Consider the following 17,918-nt stretch of genomic DNA (forward strand, 5'->3'; position numbering starts at 1 on the left):
TAACTAAGGCATGAAGATATTTAAGTCTTAAGACATAGCATGCGGTTATACTGCATAACTTTCAGGCCTGTAAAGGCTCAGACTCACTTCTCAATGCAGAGAATTAGGTGTCTGAAAGTGGGGCTTGCACCAGGCAGCACACAGTGCTGGGAGAGTCCAGTCACTCCTGGTGCCCACTCAGGCTGCATGGACTGGCTTATCCCACCCTGTCAGAACCACTCCAGGTCTGTCACACGAGAGGTTTCTACCTTCAGGATTAAAATGAGGAGGGGAGATTCCTTTTTATTTATTTATAGGTATGACTGCTGTACCACCGCTCCCTCTCTTCTCTATTCCTTTCCCTTTCTCCCCCATTCCTCCTTCATGTAAGGCTGTGTCATACTAGTAGGCTGGGTACATGCTCAAGAGACCTGTGTGCCAAGCCCTGCCCTACAGATACTGAACAATTATATCCAAAAATCCCTAGGGGAAATAAATGGGCATTAGAGATGCAAGGAGTCTCCAAGTCACTAGTCCAGGAAAAAGAAAACATGTATTCTTTTTGGACAACTTGTGCAGCATCAGGAAGGGAAGAGGCTTGGTACCAACCCTTGAGATCCTCAGCAGGATCAGAGATCTGCTTTGAGAAGCAGACAGTGAATGTCCAAATGCCTTCAGACAATCAAGTGAATAATAACCCAGATCTCCACACCTGCAGTGTCTGTTCAAGTCAAGAGTATATCATGAAAGACAGGCAAAGAAATCTATTGCTAAGGCCATGCTTTGCATGGGAACAGCAGCTGCTCTTTTATGAGCCTGATCTTGCATTAGCTTTGCATGGAGTATCTGCTTCATTTGCCCTGAGGGAATATCCCTAGTTTAAAACCCATGCAATTAGGTTTTCTCAGCTTCATGCCCATTTCCACAGTTTTGGCCAATAGATGTCAATCTAGTGCACTTCTGATAAGATTTTAAAAAAACCCAGATTAATCAGTCATGCTACCCAAGTACTTCCTCATTTTCCTATTCATTTGCAGCATAATCTCATTGGGATGCTGAGCAGTCAAATTCACATACACACCAAAAATCTAGAAAATATCTAGAGGTCTTCACAGAATTTTAATAAATTTTACAGGAGATGTAAAATTACATGTTTATTATTATTACTACACATTATTCTAGCAGCAGAGTAACTTCTGGGAAGATTTCATAATTTTATTCCCAAGAAAATTCTGTAACATTTTTTCAACTGAGAAATTATTGAACACATACACCCTCCACAAAAAGTTAGGGGGAAAGGAAGGAGATGAATCCAAACCCTTTTTTGTTGGAAAAATTACTGCAGGAGACATTCTGCCTCTTCTTAACTACAGATGATTTCTGTACTCCCTCCTGCACACTCCTTGCAGACAGTTTCACAGCACTTTGCAGTTGATGTTTCGTCCCTTCTTCTCCTTTTCTCATATTCCAAGTGAGTCCACAGAAGTCACAGGGTAAGACACCATACAAAACATCACTATATAATAGCTCACCTGAGGACCCTGAAGTCTTCCCTCTGAACTCTCTGGATCCATTGGGTCATCACTTATCTAAGCATCCTGGTATGAAGAATCTGTTCCAACCTTTCTTCTTCCATCTAACATCTTTTCCCTATTTATACACCAGAGAAAGGTGTACACCTGCCCTGTACACACTCCTGTAAAGGCCCTCCCAGAGATGCAGCTTTTAACCACGCTGCGTTGTCACCAAGATGCCACACACATCTCAAAGGCTCACTGCACACCACTGGCAAGAACTGTTACCGTTTATCACCTCTTACCTGGCAGAGGATGATGAGCACAATTGATGACAGTGGCCCCAGGCTTTATGCAGCTCACAGGAACATCGTGGGGTTTCGTGCTGCCGAACACCACCGCGTCTGCGTGACGGAGCTGGGCACGGCCCAAAGCACCCCCAGAAACAAAACAAGCACTTCATCTTAGAAACACACACTTGGATATGCATCTTAAAAATATTCACACTTATACAGTAATAGCCTTTTGAGCAAAGCTTTTACAGACAACAAGAACAAAAACTGATCCAAACTATCCAAACTGATAGTTTGATTCTTACCTGTGACAAAGCTTAATAGCATTTAAAATTAAGTTAGGTAAACAAAATGTGAGATCAGGCGAGTGAGGTCAAAATAAGTATCAATATTTAATGGGGATTATATCCTTCCAAATAAGAAGTTCTACCATTGTCCTAAAGTCCAAAATAACTTGGAGTAACTTAAGAAAAAGAAGGGTTGAAAGACAGTAAATAGGCACTTATAAAGAGTACAGTCATATTGTCTGACAGTAGAAAACCAGGCCAACTGACAGGAATGCAGGATGACCCCTTCTGCGAAGATCAGTGCCTTTGAATACCAATTAAAGCATTTTTTTCCTTTTCAGCTCATGTCTGCTAATCACTGCCCCTGATTTAGCTCAGCCTGGCAGATGTTGAAGCAAAAATGGTTACCACAAAAATTCTCATAATCAAAGACCCAAATGCCTTTCTTTCCCCACTTCCTCTGAAACAGGGTCCTTTACCAGTTATTAGAATCACCATGAGATAATGAACAGCACCAGAGGCAGACATATTAAGATACACTAAAAAAGCAAAACACAGACATAGCATTGCCTCAAGCCTGACTGCAAAAATTATTTCAGAAATACAGCAGCTTTGGTAATATTTTGGATAAATGCAAATTAATTCCAAGTGTCACAAACTCAGTGAGACACTCTACGAATTGATTTGTGACTGACAAGAGTTCCAGCTTCTTTTTTGGCCAAAAGTGCTCTGACACAGCCCTGCCCAACACTCTTGCCAAGAAAGAACAGCTACAAATCTTGTCAGGATAGCAGGTTTTTGGCACAGCTGAGCATCCAGGAGGGGAGAAGAATGTAACTGCTGCGGAAAAGGCAGAAAACTAAAAAAACTCCATCTTCCCCTCAGAGGACCCAAGGATGGCCTAACCCTCCTTAGAGATCCCCATGTGGAAACAAAGCCAGAAGTTTGGGAGAAGATTTACTTGCTTGACAAATGACTACTGCAATGAGCTGATTCAGGCTTCAGTCACACGTCCAGCAACACTCCTGTGATTGCCTGTGCACAGCCGTTCAGCCTTGTTCAAATTGGTCACACTCCTGAGTCTGGTGCAAATATCAGCTTACAGGCCACTCCTAGAGGGGCACATAAGTCATAATGCTTGCCCAGTGTCAGGTCAAATGATACTGGGAAATCTGCAAGGAAATCTGGATAAAAAGATGCTGCAATGCCTCATGTACCAAGAATACCATCCTGAAGGCACATTTTGCCCTGCAAAAGGCAATCTCTGCTGTAACAATCAACATCAACACAGAAAACCAGTGATTTTTCTCAGTTACATGATCACAATCTTTTTTTTTGCAAGGAAAAAATAATTCATATTCTAGCAGTTATAAATCATATACTGTAAGTCAAGATGCCTTTCCATGCAAAGCCTCTGGGACAAGAACTAAGAGCTTTGCACAGTGCTTAGCATCGTGAGTTGATGAACAAGTTGAGAGCTGTATGCAACAAGTAATAATTCTGATGAATGTTCAGCCAACATGCTTATGACAGAATTGATTCAATGTAACTATAATGTCAGAAAACAACTGATGGAACCAAATATTCATCTCTATGACTACTGACCCTAATGTTGAAAAATGTTCTTAACAGCTGAACACAATTATTTTTGTAGCCAACATTAACAGTGGTTCGGATAGCTAACATCACACATACCCATAAATTTTAGCAGAAAACCAGCTGGACCTTTCATCTCATTGCCCTGCCCCACCTCCTCCATGAAAAAAGTTGTATCACACGGCAGCAAAGAGTTGTAACACAGGTTCAAGACACACTGATTTCTCAGAGTCTTCCCCAGTGTGATTTTCTTTCCCTTATTTCACAAAGAAAACAATATTTTATGTCCAACTATTGAAAAAGTTCTTGCAGAGTCAATAAAAAATATATATCACAAACATTTTAGAGATTTTTTTCCCCCTGTGAGTATTTTTTAAAAGCATATCCAGAAACTGGGAGAGAAAGTCCACTGAAAGCAAAATACTTGTGTACAGAATTTTGGGTATCCTTGGAAGAGATTTTTGTGATCTCCATCAGGGAATTTTAGTTTCACTTGCAAGAAGCTGTGCCCATGCCTCCTTTGCTTTTAGATTTTTCTCTCTTGCCATCATCTACCCTTTTGACTGCCTGTTTAGTCACTAAAGCAAGAAGCAAGCCTTGGCATGCGTGTTCAGGGTCAACTCCTACATCAGAAACCGATCACGGACATGAGAGATGGAAAAGTCCTATGAAATAATCACAATTAGCCTCCCTTGGCAAATGCACCACAGTCCCTGGACAGAGGACACAGAGGACACATCTGACAGGAACCAGATGTTATAGGCAGCCATAGCCAGAAGGTCAAGGAGATACCCATGAGGGAGAACATGTGGCTGCCTGCCTCACGCTTCCTGGACAGCCAGGCTCCAGCCCATCAGGCTGGCCAGAGGAAGGAATGACAAGCAGCAGGCCAAACCCTCCCTAATGCACTAGGCAACTGCTGGAGACAAAGTAAGCCAAGAGTCCAGTAGTATCCTGCCTTCTCACCAGTAAATATTTTTTCAGTTGGGAAGAGCTGTGCCAATAAATAATCTGCAACCTTACCTCATAACAAAATATGATCCGCTCCACCAAGATTTAAGTTGAAGCAGATTAAGAAGCACCACCCATTCCCAAGACAGAACACCAAATGTTAAAACAACAATACAGACTTTCCAGCCAAGTATTAAATGATAATGGCACAAAGTAGCTGTATATTACAGATCACTGAAACTCCATTTTGCTGTGAAGACTGCATAAAATTTTCATTTTCCCATAGTTAAAATGGACTGCTACAAAAGCCATTTTTAAATGCATGATCAAACAAAATAAAAATTAAAATTAAAAATTGAAATGTAAAACCTCAGAGTCCTGGGTATGAAGCTAGGCCATATAAAATTGAAGAGATGCACTGAGGAATAGGAATCTGATTAAACTTTTTTCACAACTCTCTTTATGAAAGAAGTCTCTTTGCACATCAGTTTACTGATCAGGTTCCACTTTAACCACAGCAATTCTAACTACTGTCTGAAATCTTGAAATTTTTTTCAGTCAGTGACTAGTTGCAGGTACTTTTTCCACAAAGGCATGTACTAATTACAGTTTCTTCCAGCTTTCCCTGCCACATCACCCTGAATGCACTTGCTCTACACAGTGCATGTGAAAATCAAGCCCACACCTCTGCTGTGGGCTCAAGCCTGCCACTATGATCCACGCTTTAGCAACTGCTCCTCTAGCTTACAGACAGGGGATACACTTCCAAATTGGAAGGAACAGAGATGATGTGCATAAGATGTTGAAGTGGAAATACTTTGTCTATATCATCATCATTAGAAACACTCATGCAGCTTCCCTCTCCTCTCCTCTCCTCTCCTCTCCTCTTACTGCCAAAAGGTGCCTGGTCTCCTCTTCACTCATGCTTATAATACAAAATGTGTTTTTCTGCCTATAACAAGAGTCTTGGTCTTAACAAGATAGTAAATAGCTAAGAAATGTCTAAGAGTTTGAAGCTTAAGTGTTGGCTCTAAGGAAATGCACACTGTGGCCAAAAGAAGCTCTTTTTCAACCTGAAAAGGAAACTCCCATTCAGCACTCCAGCTGAACCACTCTCATACTTCTTAACCTCACTTTTCCAAACAACTTTTCTATTCCTAATTTTATCCAGACAGACCAATGCTCACTTCTTTTACAATAAAATTGTATTATAGCAGCTCTCCTGAAACAGGCATGATGCGGTTCGCACACAGACAACATTAAAGATGATGTGCTGAAAAAATGACTGACTGAATTTAGATGACTGAAACAAAATTCTGTTTTCTTACAGGTACTAAGTATTACCCATGTTTTGGCAAGAAAATAATCCATTTTTTTCAATATGAAATCTACTTGGCAACCTCCTTTCAAACTAGAAAGCATAATTCTGACATAAAAATGGATCAAAAACATCAGCTCCTATTCCTCACATGTAATACTGAACTGACTTTTGGGGAGTCCCATTTTAAAATTACAGGGGACATGTCCCTAAAAGTATGTCACTAGGTCATACTTCAGGCACAATGCAGTGAATGTGCTTTGAAGAGCTATCTACACAAAGCTTAACAGAATGATAACATCTGAAGTATTTTGTCTAAGATGCTTCTGTCTTTATCTCTCACTTTGTAACTTCTTTTACATTGAACCTATCAATGCAAACAGATGTGCCAGAACCTTCTAAAATGCTTTCTTGCATTTGTGAACTATTAGAAAACCCAGGAAGCTCTACAGTTCTGAAGGACATGGCTCAGCTGTGCTGTGAGAACTGAAGGCAAGCAAACCCAAAATGGAACAAAAAGAAATATTAATGATCTGCTCAACTTAACAAAACATGAAGTGGGGAGGGAAAAGAACATTGAGACTGTGTCCATTATTTCAGATCAAAGCAATGAGATGAAAATGTACCATTATTTATTTTATTCCTTTTTCCTGCCATAAGACATAACAGGCTTGCTTTAAAGGAGCGCATTAAGTCAGATGGTAGATGGCATTGTGCTGTTTGTTAGGAGAGCCACCCCTATATTTTCAAACTTTTCCTAAGGTAGATTAAAACATAGTTCCTCTTGATAATTTTCAAAATATTTTTGCAAAAGTGCACGAGTGAAAAAAGCAATAATAAGTCCATAGCAATACAAAACCTCATCCAAAAAACCTACAAACTTAGTGTTGTGTAACTCATTTAAATTAAAAGAATTTCTAAAGAAAACACTTGTTATGCTTTCCTTTTTAAAAAGAAGAACAAATCAGAAGAGCTAGTCTAAGGTACTGCAGTAACCACTTAATAAAGACATCACATGGTTAAGGTTAGGGTTAGTGCTTCAATGCAAATAGGCCTGGCCAATGGATTACAACAAATAACATCCCCCTACCCTTAAGACAAAATTCTCCTTTCCTGTTATATATTGCAAAACAAATGCATCTCAGTGAAAAAATCATACTCTTCATAAGTTTATCCCTCACTTCCTAAGTGAAGTTATTATGCTATCACAGGTTATACCTCCAAACAACAGCACACAAACTGCCACAGTAGAGGTGTCCTGTTCAGTGAAAGGAAAAGTTAGTGTATTGTGTAGGAAAAAAAAACATGAATTGATTCTTTCAAGTCTTTGAAAAACTTAAACATCAACTAACACATTTTCTTACTTCAAATTCAATAACAAAAAAAATCAAGAGACGAAACCTGGTGAACATTAAAGTGGTTTTTCATAATCAGCATTTTAAACAAACAGAAGAATATAAATTCTATAATCATGTTACCTAACAACACTGTCATTCAAATACAGGTTGCCACAGTACTTCATTGTTTGGTTAGAAACTTGTGCTCAGTTTCTGACTCTCCAGCTTCTGGGAATATGAAACAGGATAGTTTTCCCTGCATGCATTAGATTTTATCAAGGAACTAGAGTCAACTATCAAAGTGACATCCAGACAGGTTCAGCATAGCTCTGGGATTACTGGTGACATGCTGCTCCAGGCTCACAAGTGAGGAAGAGGAAGGTAGGTTTCCCTGGGCTCTGCTGATTAGTCCCACAGGGCAAGTACAAACTCTTACTGCCAAAAGTTAAAATGAACCTGGGAAGACTTAACTGCACAAAGCCTCAAACTTAGGCTTCCCATTCTGTTTCCCATCAGTGGCCTGCTCCAAGAGGTAAGCTATGGGGAATGCCAAAAAGCAAAGCATGATTATGGGAAAGCATCTGGATGGAAGGAAACAGAATTCTCTCCAGCTATTGACAGCACTGCACAAGCAGCTCTGGGCCCAATCCAGATTTTTTGCTGTGAACAGAGGAAACACCTCTGGCCACCCTGTCACCCACCCCATCCAGCCCAGAGCAGTCCTCTAGCACAACCCCAAGCAATGAGAAATAGCTGAGGAATGAGACATGGCAAGGATCAAGTTCACAGCACTCCATCTCCCAGAGCGCCATATGTTTCCTAAGTGCTGTCAGTCACTTAAAAGCCCAGAGCTGAGACAAGCCTGACAAAAACATCCACAGCTGTGAAAACACGGGTGTGCCAGAGAACTTTCTATCCCAGCTGCTCGGATTTGTTTCCTCCTCCTGTCTGCGCCTCCAGGGCCCGGAGGTCGGACACCATCGGTTTGCCTCGGCTGCCACCCTGTGGCTCGGGCTGTCCAACACAAGAGCTGTCCCCAGCACCGAGCCTGCACCCTGCTGCACATGCCCCCACGACAGTGCAACCCCAGCTGGAGTATTCTGTGAAATCTGGGACTAACGAACAAGCTGTTAAGTTCCACAGGAAGTCGTACCAACTTCTAAGTTGTGTCTAAAAGCTCTGCAAAAAGCAGCCAGGGAGATCGTGCAAATCCTTCAGTTTAAGGCCCCTGAATTTCTTTGAAATCTTTTACGGTTCTCTTCAAAGATAAAAATTGAGATTTCTTTGTCGCAAGAGCAGCAACACTTGCAAACCTTTAGGACACAAATCCAGTGGAAGTAATTTCATGCAGATGACAGTATCACAGGACAAGAAAAAAAGAGGGCACTTCTCTTGCACAGAGACAAAGCAAAAGGGAGAGCTAAAACATTTGTTTGTTGGATTCCCTTGGTGTAAAATAATGAAGTTAGAGCAGCTGCTGTTACATGTAATATTCTGGTAGAGGCCAGTGTTTGTGGCATTTCTGAGCAAGCAGGGAGAAAAGACCCTAACCACATTGGCTACCAGCAATCACAGTGCCACCTGTGACTACAACGAGGAGCCTTCCTCTTGGGAACGGCAGCGAAGGGCAGGATTGTCAGGTGGACAGCTGACAGGGATGAGCAGGTAGTGGGGATGCAGGATGAGGCCAGGCAGACAGAAGAGCACTCACCTCACTCTGCAGCTGTGGGGCTTCCCAGTGGCAGCTGAGCACGGCGGCTGCGCGGCGCTGCAGCACGCTCTGCAGGGCAGCTCCCTCTGCCCCGTGCGCTCCCACCAGCAGCACCTTCTTCCCACCTGTGTGACACAAGGCACGTCACTCGGCCAGCCCCAGCACAGGGCACCAGCACCAGCAGCTGCATGGAGCTGCCCCAGGTCACCCAGGGCTGCAGCACTGCAGAAGGGGCTGCAAAGGGGCTCAGAACAGGACAGTGCCCTGTGCCTGCACAAGCACAACAGCTGTGCAGTACAGCTGGCACTTCTGGAGCCCGTGCAGTGACAGCAACCACAGGTCTTAAGGAGTTTCCTGGTGACTCTCTAAATTCTAGTAAGCAAATACTGTTCTTCTGGCTTTTTTTGCACAAATCCTTTCATTCATGTTTGTTACTAAATCCATTTAATCTCCTGTTTACGTTCTGCTACAGAAATCCTCGTTTCAACAGTTATGAATCACTGTAAGAGAGACAACTTCTGACACGCTGCCTTAAACCAACAGTGTCTTCACACACACTAAACCTGCTTGCTTAAATCTGCCATTTCAATGTCAGCACTGACACAGCACAATCCAAATCAAAGGATTTGCTCAGCAGCAATTTACAGGCAAACCTGGGCTTCTCCAACTCCTCACACTAATCAAGACAATCAAGTGAAATCCCCAAGTGATGCCTGTATTTTCTGTTTGGAAGACTCATGTCTTGTGTGTCTTCAGTGAAATTAAACCTCTTGATGGTAGCTAACCCCTGCCTAATACCCAAAATCTGTAGGCCTGAGACCTATTTCTACAAATACAGCATTCTGATGTTGCTGAGCAGGACTCCTCCTCACTAGCAGGAGACAAATACATGTCAGGTGGGAAAGAAACACAAAATAGAAAACACAACAAGGTCAGATTATATTTGGCTCCCGGCTGGGATTAAAATTGAGTAAAACAGGCCAAAATTAATGTAATGATTGTGATAGAAGGGCTCACCTATATCTTCAAGAAGCTCCATCACAGCACACACTGTAGGAGGAACTAGACAGTCACAGACATCACCATGTACCAAACGTCCTAGGTTTACACTGGATAATCTGCAGTGGAAAAATATGGCAATTTAACAAAAAAAAAAAAAAAAAAGAGCTTGTGTAGCATAAATCCCCAGCAATGCTTGTAACATGGCTAAGAGCTAAATCCCAAGAGCAAACATCTCTCACAAAAGCAAATCCTTTGATAGTCATGTACTGCAGCTAATTTGTACCATCCCACACCTCAGTTAGACAAACACTGAGCCTCAAGAGAGGCCAGGGAAGGGATCTGAGTTAGAATGAGTAACACAATCCCAGGATACACATGCAGCTCTTTACTTGTCACCATGGGCTACCCACAGCACATTGGGCACAAGCACTTCAGCGGCTGCAGTGAGACCACACCAGTGCTGCCAGAACCAAGCTGGCTTAAGAGGGGGCAACCCAGGTGTTCCCACACTGCACGCCATTCTCTCTCATACAGAAAGATGCTACAAATTTTTTATTCTCTGACAATCTCCTGTACTCCACATAATGGAAAGGTTTTTGAAGGATTTTTAGGTATTTTTCCTGACATGAAAAAAAAGAAGAGAGTGGGATAAAAAAATGGTAATAGCCTGCAGCTAAGAGCAGGAAGGCTACAAGAGCAGCAAAATGATAACTCACAAACCTAAATTACACCAGTGGTCTCTTCTGAGAGCAGTACAACTCAACACTGATTGGAAATATGTGCTAATGGATCCAAACTATTATAGCTTACTCTCTCACCACAAGAGAGTGCTGTAAGGAAGTCAAAACCTCTCTGCAATTTTTCCATCAATTCTTCCTGTTAAAATTCAGTACTTTGTGCCTACCACTTGTATTACTGAAGTGCTGAAATACCTTAAGTATCGCCAGTAAATCAAGATTTCATTTTTCATTTCTTTGAAAGGACTATGCCCTGAATACACATGATGTAAAAAATAAAAAGATAATGACCAAAACTACATCAGTAAAAGACTTCTCATTGATTCAGAGGCATCTTTCATCATTGCTCAATAGCACAGCTAGACACATTGACTGAGGAATCCATTAATGAAAAGAAGAAGAGAAAACTGATTTTACAGAGCCATCAGGCTTGTGCCTGCTAATAATATTTCTCAGTGCTCCACTTACCCATCCACATCCTTCTCTGGTTTCACAGAATTTAATACCTTGCTGCTATATAAGCTTTCTGGGAGGTCAAGAGCAAGGCCCTGCACGTTAGGATCCTCATTGAGTCTCAAGATTTCACTGACAATCTAGGAAGTTAATAAAAAACATTAAAGACCAGAACAACAGATAAAAGGAGAATCTGATTAGAATGAGGTAAAACCTGTAATTTTTTTTTCCAATTATTTTACAGCCACCTTGGCTTCCCTTGCTTATTACTGTAAATTCTAAATGAAAAAGCTCCACTCAGTTTATTATCAGTGGCTTACCAAATTAAGCCACCCTGACTCTATTCTAAACATCTTGCAAAGCAAACACGTATTATGTGACATTATGCTGCCAAAAGCAGTTTGTGTTCCAGCACTCCAAACCTCAGCAAAAGCCTGTCACTGTAATGGCTTTGGAAGATGCTTTTAGACACAGAACACCTGAGTTAATACATAGTGCAAAACAGGGCCAGATCACATCCCAATAGAGGGACAAAAAGCTGTAACACTTGAAAGAACAGTTAGACAAGAAAAAAAAAATTATTAAACCAGCACATATGGTTACCAATTGTCCCTCTCAGAACACCTTGATCCTAAGAGCTGGCAGTTGCCTTGTGAAGAGCTGTCATGTTGAAAAGGCACCGCAGGGAAGTTTATGAAGTTCAAGTACTGAACCAGATGCAAGTTCAAGTGGTTTATAATTGCTCATATCTGACATCTGAGACTGTCCTACCTACCCTTGATTCCTTCCTCTCTAAAATATAATGCTGATTCATGCTATTCTGCTGTGACCAGAAAGAATACAAAGCAACCAAACATGTCAAAGTTTTTTTAGGTGAGAAATGTCATGCAAGCATGTCTTCCCATCTTATATATAAAACCAGTGTGCAAGCATCACAAAGCTTTATAATAGAATTGGATTAATATCCAACAGTAAAGGATTATAAGTAGATTTTTTTCCCCTCAACTAATACTATGCCTTTTTAAAATGCTTTTCTTGTAAACTATTCATTGTAATTGTGAATTCTATTACCCAAACACTTTACATGCAATCAACATTAAGCTAAGAGAATTAGGCAGGAGTTAGATTAGCTGCAGCTCTGAACCAAGAGAACACACTACCTTCATGCTAAGCACAGATTTCACAAACATGTCACTGGTACAGAAATGCCTCTTTAGTTTCCTGACTCCTGAGGCAAAACCAGGCACATCTCTAAAGGTCCCATGGTATTTGACAGCAACAGGACTGGTATACATCACACTAGAAATGATGAATGTATATGGACATTAAAACATTTGCATTTTTCTTTTAAAAAAACCCCTTTGATATGCTACAAAATGTTGTCGGCCTACAGAGCAATTAAAACTTGAAGCTGTACTTCTGCTTCCTGGGAAAGTAATTCAGTTTTCCATTTTAATTGCATCTTACTTTAATTCAGCTTTCCACCATCACAGCATTTAAATTACTTATAACTCATGCAGGATAAACTAATATAATATTAACTTGCCTTTATTGTACATAGGAAGTTATGGCAAAACCCAGATGTGCATGGTATTGAAATCCCTCCCACCTTCCCACACCAGGGAAAACAACTGAGATGTGGATTTTAGTAGATGAAAAAAACTGTCATAGTGAGTAAGCAAGACAGTAAGCAAACCATGATGAATTTTACAAGAAGTAACTTCCTTTAAATAAAAGAAATACCCCAATTTTCTCTTTAAATACACAGCTAAGCCACTTCTAAGATATGACTTCAAACTAACTGCAACTACTGCTGCATAGTCACTGTATTTTACCTAGTTCCTGCTATGTTACTCAACAGATAAAATGCATTTACCAACAACAGAGTGTATTTGTTTTTCATTTCAAAACCCCACTCTTCTTAAATGGGTAGCTGACTATCCATAACCTATAAAACTTCACAGTAAATTCCTTTCAATGTATCTGGAAGCAGTTCTTGAGATTACATTGCAAGGCAGTAACATTTGAAGAACAAAGTGTACCAAAAAACAAAAGAGTACACGGAACTCACAAGCCTGCAGGATTATCAAACTTGCCAAGCACAAGGAGGCCAGCTGATAACAGTGTCATCTTCTACTATACATTCCTTCACTGGTTTAACTTTCACATGGTTTTCTATATTTAAAACACAATTGATATTAAGTGCTGCACCTTCAACAAGGTAAAGCATTCAGGCCTTTAGTTATTTGGGGGGGATGCTTGTTTTTTAATACATAATTGAAACATTAAAAGATCAATAGACAAATTCAACACCCCCGTCTTCTTCCCCTCTCCCTTCCCCATTTAATAATGTAATCTTTAATTTCCCTGAATAATCTGGGCAATAATCAGGTACAGTCACAAGAGCAACTGCAGGAGACAGGATACCTGAGCTGGTATGGGGTTAAACACCAAGCACAAACCCAAAACACTACTCTTGATTCTACTCCAGCTTGCCAGGGAACAGCAGACATGCCCATTAATACCCTTTTTTTAAGCTTGCCAGTAAGGGGATAATATTTGCTATTTAAACCAAGGCAATCCTAAACCTAACTTGAGTTACTAGAGGTCAGTCAAAATAATAATGAATGTCAGCAATAAATAGAAGTTTATGACAAAAATGGAAAATAAAGGCTCTTTCAGATACTCCAGTTACCTCATCTTCGGTGCTGCCTTCAGGAAGACAGATGTGAATAACACGTAGACCAATCTGTTAAAAGAAAAGACTTAAAATTACCAAAGGCAAGTAGCTCATGATTATTAATACATGTATCAGCTAAAGCTTACCTCTTTGGCAAAGTTCTTGTTTGCTTCTTGAATCAACTGGTCATTATGTGCCTGGGGGAACAAAACAGTAACTTGAGTTTTAAAATAATACATTTTAAAAATGAATACATTAATGCACGTCTATGCAAGAAACATAGTGACAATGCCTGTGTCTAAAGGTATTCAAACTAATAAGAAACAATTTTAAGAAAGAAGCAGAAGACCATCCCTGTTAATCACAAATAGTTCAAGACTGCTGACAGTGAAAAAAAGAGCATTAAAAAGCACAGGCTTCGTGGACAGGCACAACTCCTGTTAGGGAAGGAGGGCTTGCCCTCTATCCCCCAGCTCCCTCCCTGCACTGCCAGCATTCCTGGCACTGCACTACCAGCATCCCACTCCCCAAGTGTGGCAGCTGGTGCTGAGTAGCAGGACAGAAGTTGCTGCACTGAGGACACTGTGCAGACCTCACACTGTGCCAAGGAAGAAGAGACAGGTCTAGGGACAGCCCAGAAGCTGCTCCCCTGTGACAGTAAATGTGGGACTGTGTCCCCACACTGACTGCTCAAGAAGTTTAACTGGGATGGAGCAACTGGTGGTACCGCCCTGTCCCCTGTAATGTCCCTGCTGCTGCAGCACTGGCAGGTGAACACTTACCTTGTGTGAGTGCAGACAGTCCTTGCCCTAAACCAGCTCCTATCAAAACCCACTGAGCAGCACAGGTGAGGCCAGAGCTCAGCACATGGGCTGGCAGAGTGCAAGGGCAGGACAGGAGGTGCAGGGGAGCCAGTGGTGCTTTGCTGAGCTTTGCAGGGCAACAGCTCCAGTGTTAAGCATGATCCTGATGCTTTATTTTACTTTTCAGCATCAAAAAAATTAAGATGCACCCCCCAATCATTTTTTGCTGTTGCATAGCTTCAACATGGATAATAAGCAACACTGGCATTGATTCAGATTTAGTTGACTCAAGAGGAAAAGGACAGTCCTAAAATCATTTCACTGCAGGTTCAGCCTGCAACTCCTCATTCCCAGTCCTGCAGAAGAGGTGGCGCCCTGTCATGCCAGCTGCTGTTACTCAAAAGTAAAGGAGGTAACTTGCCCGCCCTCCCTCTGCTCCTCTGGGCAGATGTGGCACATGGGGAGCAGCACAAATCTTAAGGCTCTGCCCACATTACTGGCAGAGCAGTGCATGACAAGAACATCTGCAGACCAAAGCAAGTTTTCTTTGCACCAACAAATACACATTTAAAATGGGCTCTGCTTCAGTCTTCATAACCAGACCAGAGGCAGGGTGACGGGAAAGCTGGAGAACAGAGCTTAGGTGAACTTTACCCAGAGGGATCTAGGCCACATGTTCCTACAGCCACCTCATGAGGCAGACCAAGTGGGGTAAACAGGGACAAGAGGGACATCCCTTCCATTGTGCCAGCACAAAACATGCATGTGGCCATGCAGAAAACCACACCCAGGAGACAAATGTGGTTGAAAGGAAGTCCGCCTGGAGTAGATCCCAGTCCTAGTCCAGATCATGGTCAACCACACCCAGGAGATAAATGTGGTTGAAAGGAAGCGTTTTTAGACCCCTCGGGCTGGAGCAGATCCCAGTCCTAGTCCAGATCATGGTGCAACTGGATGGAGACTAACAGGAGTGAGAAAAAACAGGTCACTGCTTTCCTATCAATCCTTAAGCTTTAGCCTTAGAGGGCTCTGTGAAAATGCAATTATCAGGGAGGGTGAGAGATGAGAGAGACTGTTCAGATATCCTCACTAGAAGACCTTTTGTTGCTGCATTACTTAGATTCACTCTTAGTACTTAAAAAATACTTATAGTTGTGTTTTAAACTTAAAAACCTACTGGGTCAGAGTTTCTGTGTGTGCCCACTCAAAATCAACACCACCATCCTAGGAAACAGGACAATTACATTTTTGCCAGCATGGCAGTGGGTCCTCTCTGAATGATAAACATCCCTAATTTTGTGGCTTTCAAATCTTCAGAAATCTAAGAATGAACATCTTTCAGCTTTGCAAGGATAGCAATCCTCATCTCTGATTTTGATTGCCTATCAAAAATGGCACCATCAGTGGAATGGAAATCTCTTCACAGCGTTAGTGAAACAAAGGTTCTCAATTACTGCAAGATTCCTTCACATCAGAAAGTGCTGCTACTTCTACAGGATGCTGACACTTTACACTTATTTCACACAGACCCTTCTGAGCTGACTGGGACTTTTTAATGTGGTTTTCCTCTCCTTAGAAGAGCAGGAAGACATTGATAAGCTGTAGCTACCCAAAGGTGACCTGGCTGACAGGAAGCAAAAGAGTCTTTCATTAATCCTGGCATTGTTATTTCAGGGGTGGAAAGTGAAGGGAGCCCACATTTTCAGGAACATAAGGACTTTCCTCAGTATTGCAAAAAAACCTTCAAGCTAAATAAAGATTTGAGAACATTACTTTAATTCAACTATTAAATTAATCAACTTAGACAAGGTGTGAGAAAAAGTGATCCATACTTAAAACAAGGAAGATTATGTTGGCAAAAGGAAGAAGTGATAAGACTGTTCCTTTCTTTTGCAAAGCCTTCCCAGTCTGAAGTTTGCTGTGACTGTTTCAGGCCTAAAGAAGGGCAATTTACCGTCTGGTGGAGCTACCTCATCCTATTGCTTTGCTTTATAATAAAGTAGACAATATTCTTTATAAAAAAAAGGATTAAAATTACTTTCTGCAGGGTGTGCTTCTGAAGTTTCAGACAAGCAATGGTACCAAAGGAGATCTCTCACAGCCAGTGAGTGCACAGACATACTTTACCTGAATAATGGCAAGCGTTGGCTCAAGCCGACGGTTTTCTCTCTTAAGAGAGGCCAAGGAATTCTTTGCATTGTCAGTAACTTTGCTGCAACACAGTGACAAGCAAATATTTAACAAAATAAATCCTCCTAACATTAGTGGGCAGAAACCAACATTAGTCAACAATGTAACAGAAATGCTTGGGCTTGTAAATTTTCAATCTCCAAAATTATGGTTGGATGTGAACTGTGAGGGCTGATGCGCAGCAGGCAGGTACAGAAAACCTCAAAAGGCCAATTTTTTTTTTAATAGGTATGTGGGGCATTGCTCTGACATGCCCAAAATTTTATAGCTAGGCTGTGCTAATTCATGAGAAGGCTTGTCCAGCCCCACCACGGGAAGGGAACCACCACCATGAGCTGTCTGATCAGCTCTTGTGTGAGGTAGGTCCTTCATCCCCATACCCTTGGCCAGGGCAGTGAGACATGCAGAGGCCCTTACAGCTGGGGCTGCCACGCTTAACGTGGGCTACACCAACCCCATGAGCAGCAGAGCAGCCACTTTCACAGATGCCTTTAAAAACCACTGGCAGAAGGGAGACAAGGCAGCTCTGTTTCCCACATTACTTCTTGGAAAAACTAGTGACAGCCAGGCACTGGGAATGCTTTCTGGAAAAAAAAATCTGGGCAAGCGGCGGCCAGCTCGCCTCCGTTACCTTTTGCGTGTGCAGGTGATACTTACCTAGCTGGGCAAAGAGGAGACCCCCTGAAACGTGTCTGTCTGTCCCCACAGCAAGGAAGACAAACAGAGAAGAACAGTCTGGAGTGGATTTTTGACAGTTCCTACTCTTGCAGATGCCAGTGACCAGTTCCATCCAATGCCGCTGCAAACTATCCCGTCCAGGGCTGAATCGGCACGGGGAGGGACCAGGGACACGTTTTTCCAGGGACACATCTGCGCGCCGCCTCACCTGAGCCACCGCCACATGACGGCGGCTCTGCCCGCTCTCAAAATGCCACCAAAACCAAAACCCGGAGCAAATCCCGCCAGCGGTTCTGGGGGAAGGGGAGCATTTAACTACGGAGTCCCCCAAAAACCTCACCTCAAAAACCAACCCGACGCACCCGGCGAGGGCGCATCGCCCAAATCCC

The 17,918-nt window shown here is 42.1% G+C and overlaps 1 protein-coding gene across 1 annotated transcript in view; it reads right to left on the bottom strand.

Moving 5' to 3' along the window:
• MTHFD1L (methylenetetrahydrofolate dehydrogenase (NADP+ dependent) 1 like) overlaps positions 1-16,923 on the bottom strand; it is a 145,619-nt gene extending 128,696 nt beyond the window's left edge. Inside the window, exons 1-7 of the mRNA XM_031060824.1 lie at positions 16,789-16,923; positions 14,005-14,055; positions 13,874-13,927; positions 11,194-11,318; positions 10,004-10,104; positions 8,987-9,111; positions 1,799-1,910 (exon numbers count right to left, since the gene is read on the bottom strand). Coding sequence (XP_030916684.1) covers positions 1,799-1,910; positions 8,987-9,111; positions 10,004-10,104; positions 11,194-11,318; positions 13,874-13,927; positions 14,005-14,055; positions 16,789-16,923 — 703 coding nt within the window. The remainder of the gene's footprint in view (positions 1-1,798; positions 1,911-8,986; positions 9,112-10,003; positions 10,105-11,193; positions 11,319-13,873; positions 13,928-14,004; positions 14,056-16,788) is intronic.
• Positions 16,924-17,918: the final 995 nt, after the last annotated feature.

The sequence above is a fragment of the Geospiza fortis genome, unplaced genomic scaffold, assembly GCF_000277835.1.
Source record: "Geospiza fortis unplaced genomic scaffold, GeoFor_1.0 scaffold217, whole genome shotgun sequence".
In the NCBI taxonomy this organism is placed as follows: domain Eukaryota; kingdom Metazoa; phylum Chordata; class Aves; order Passeriformes; family Thraupidae; genus Geospiza; species Geospiza fortis.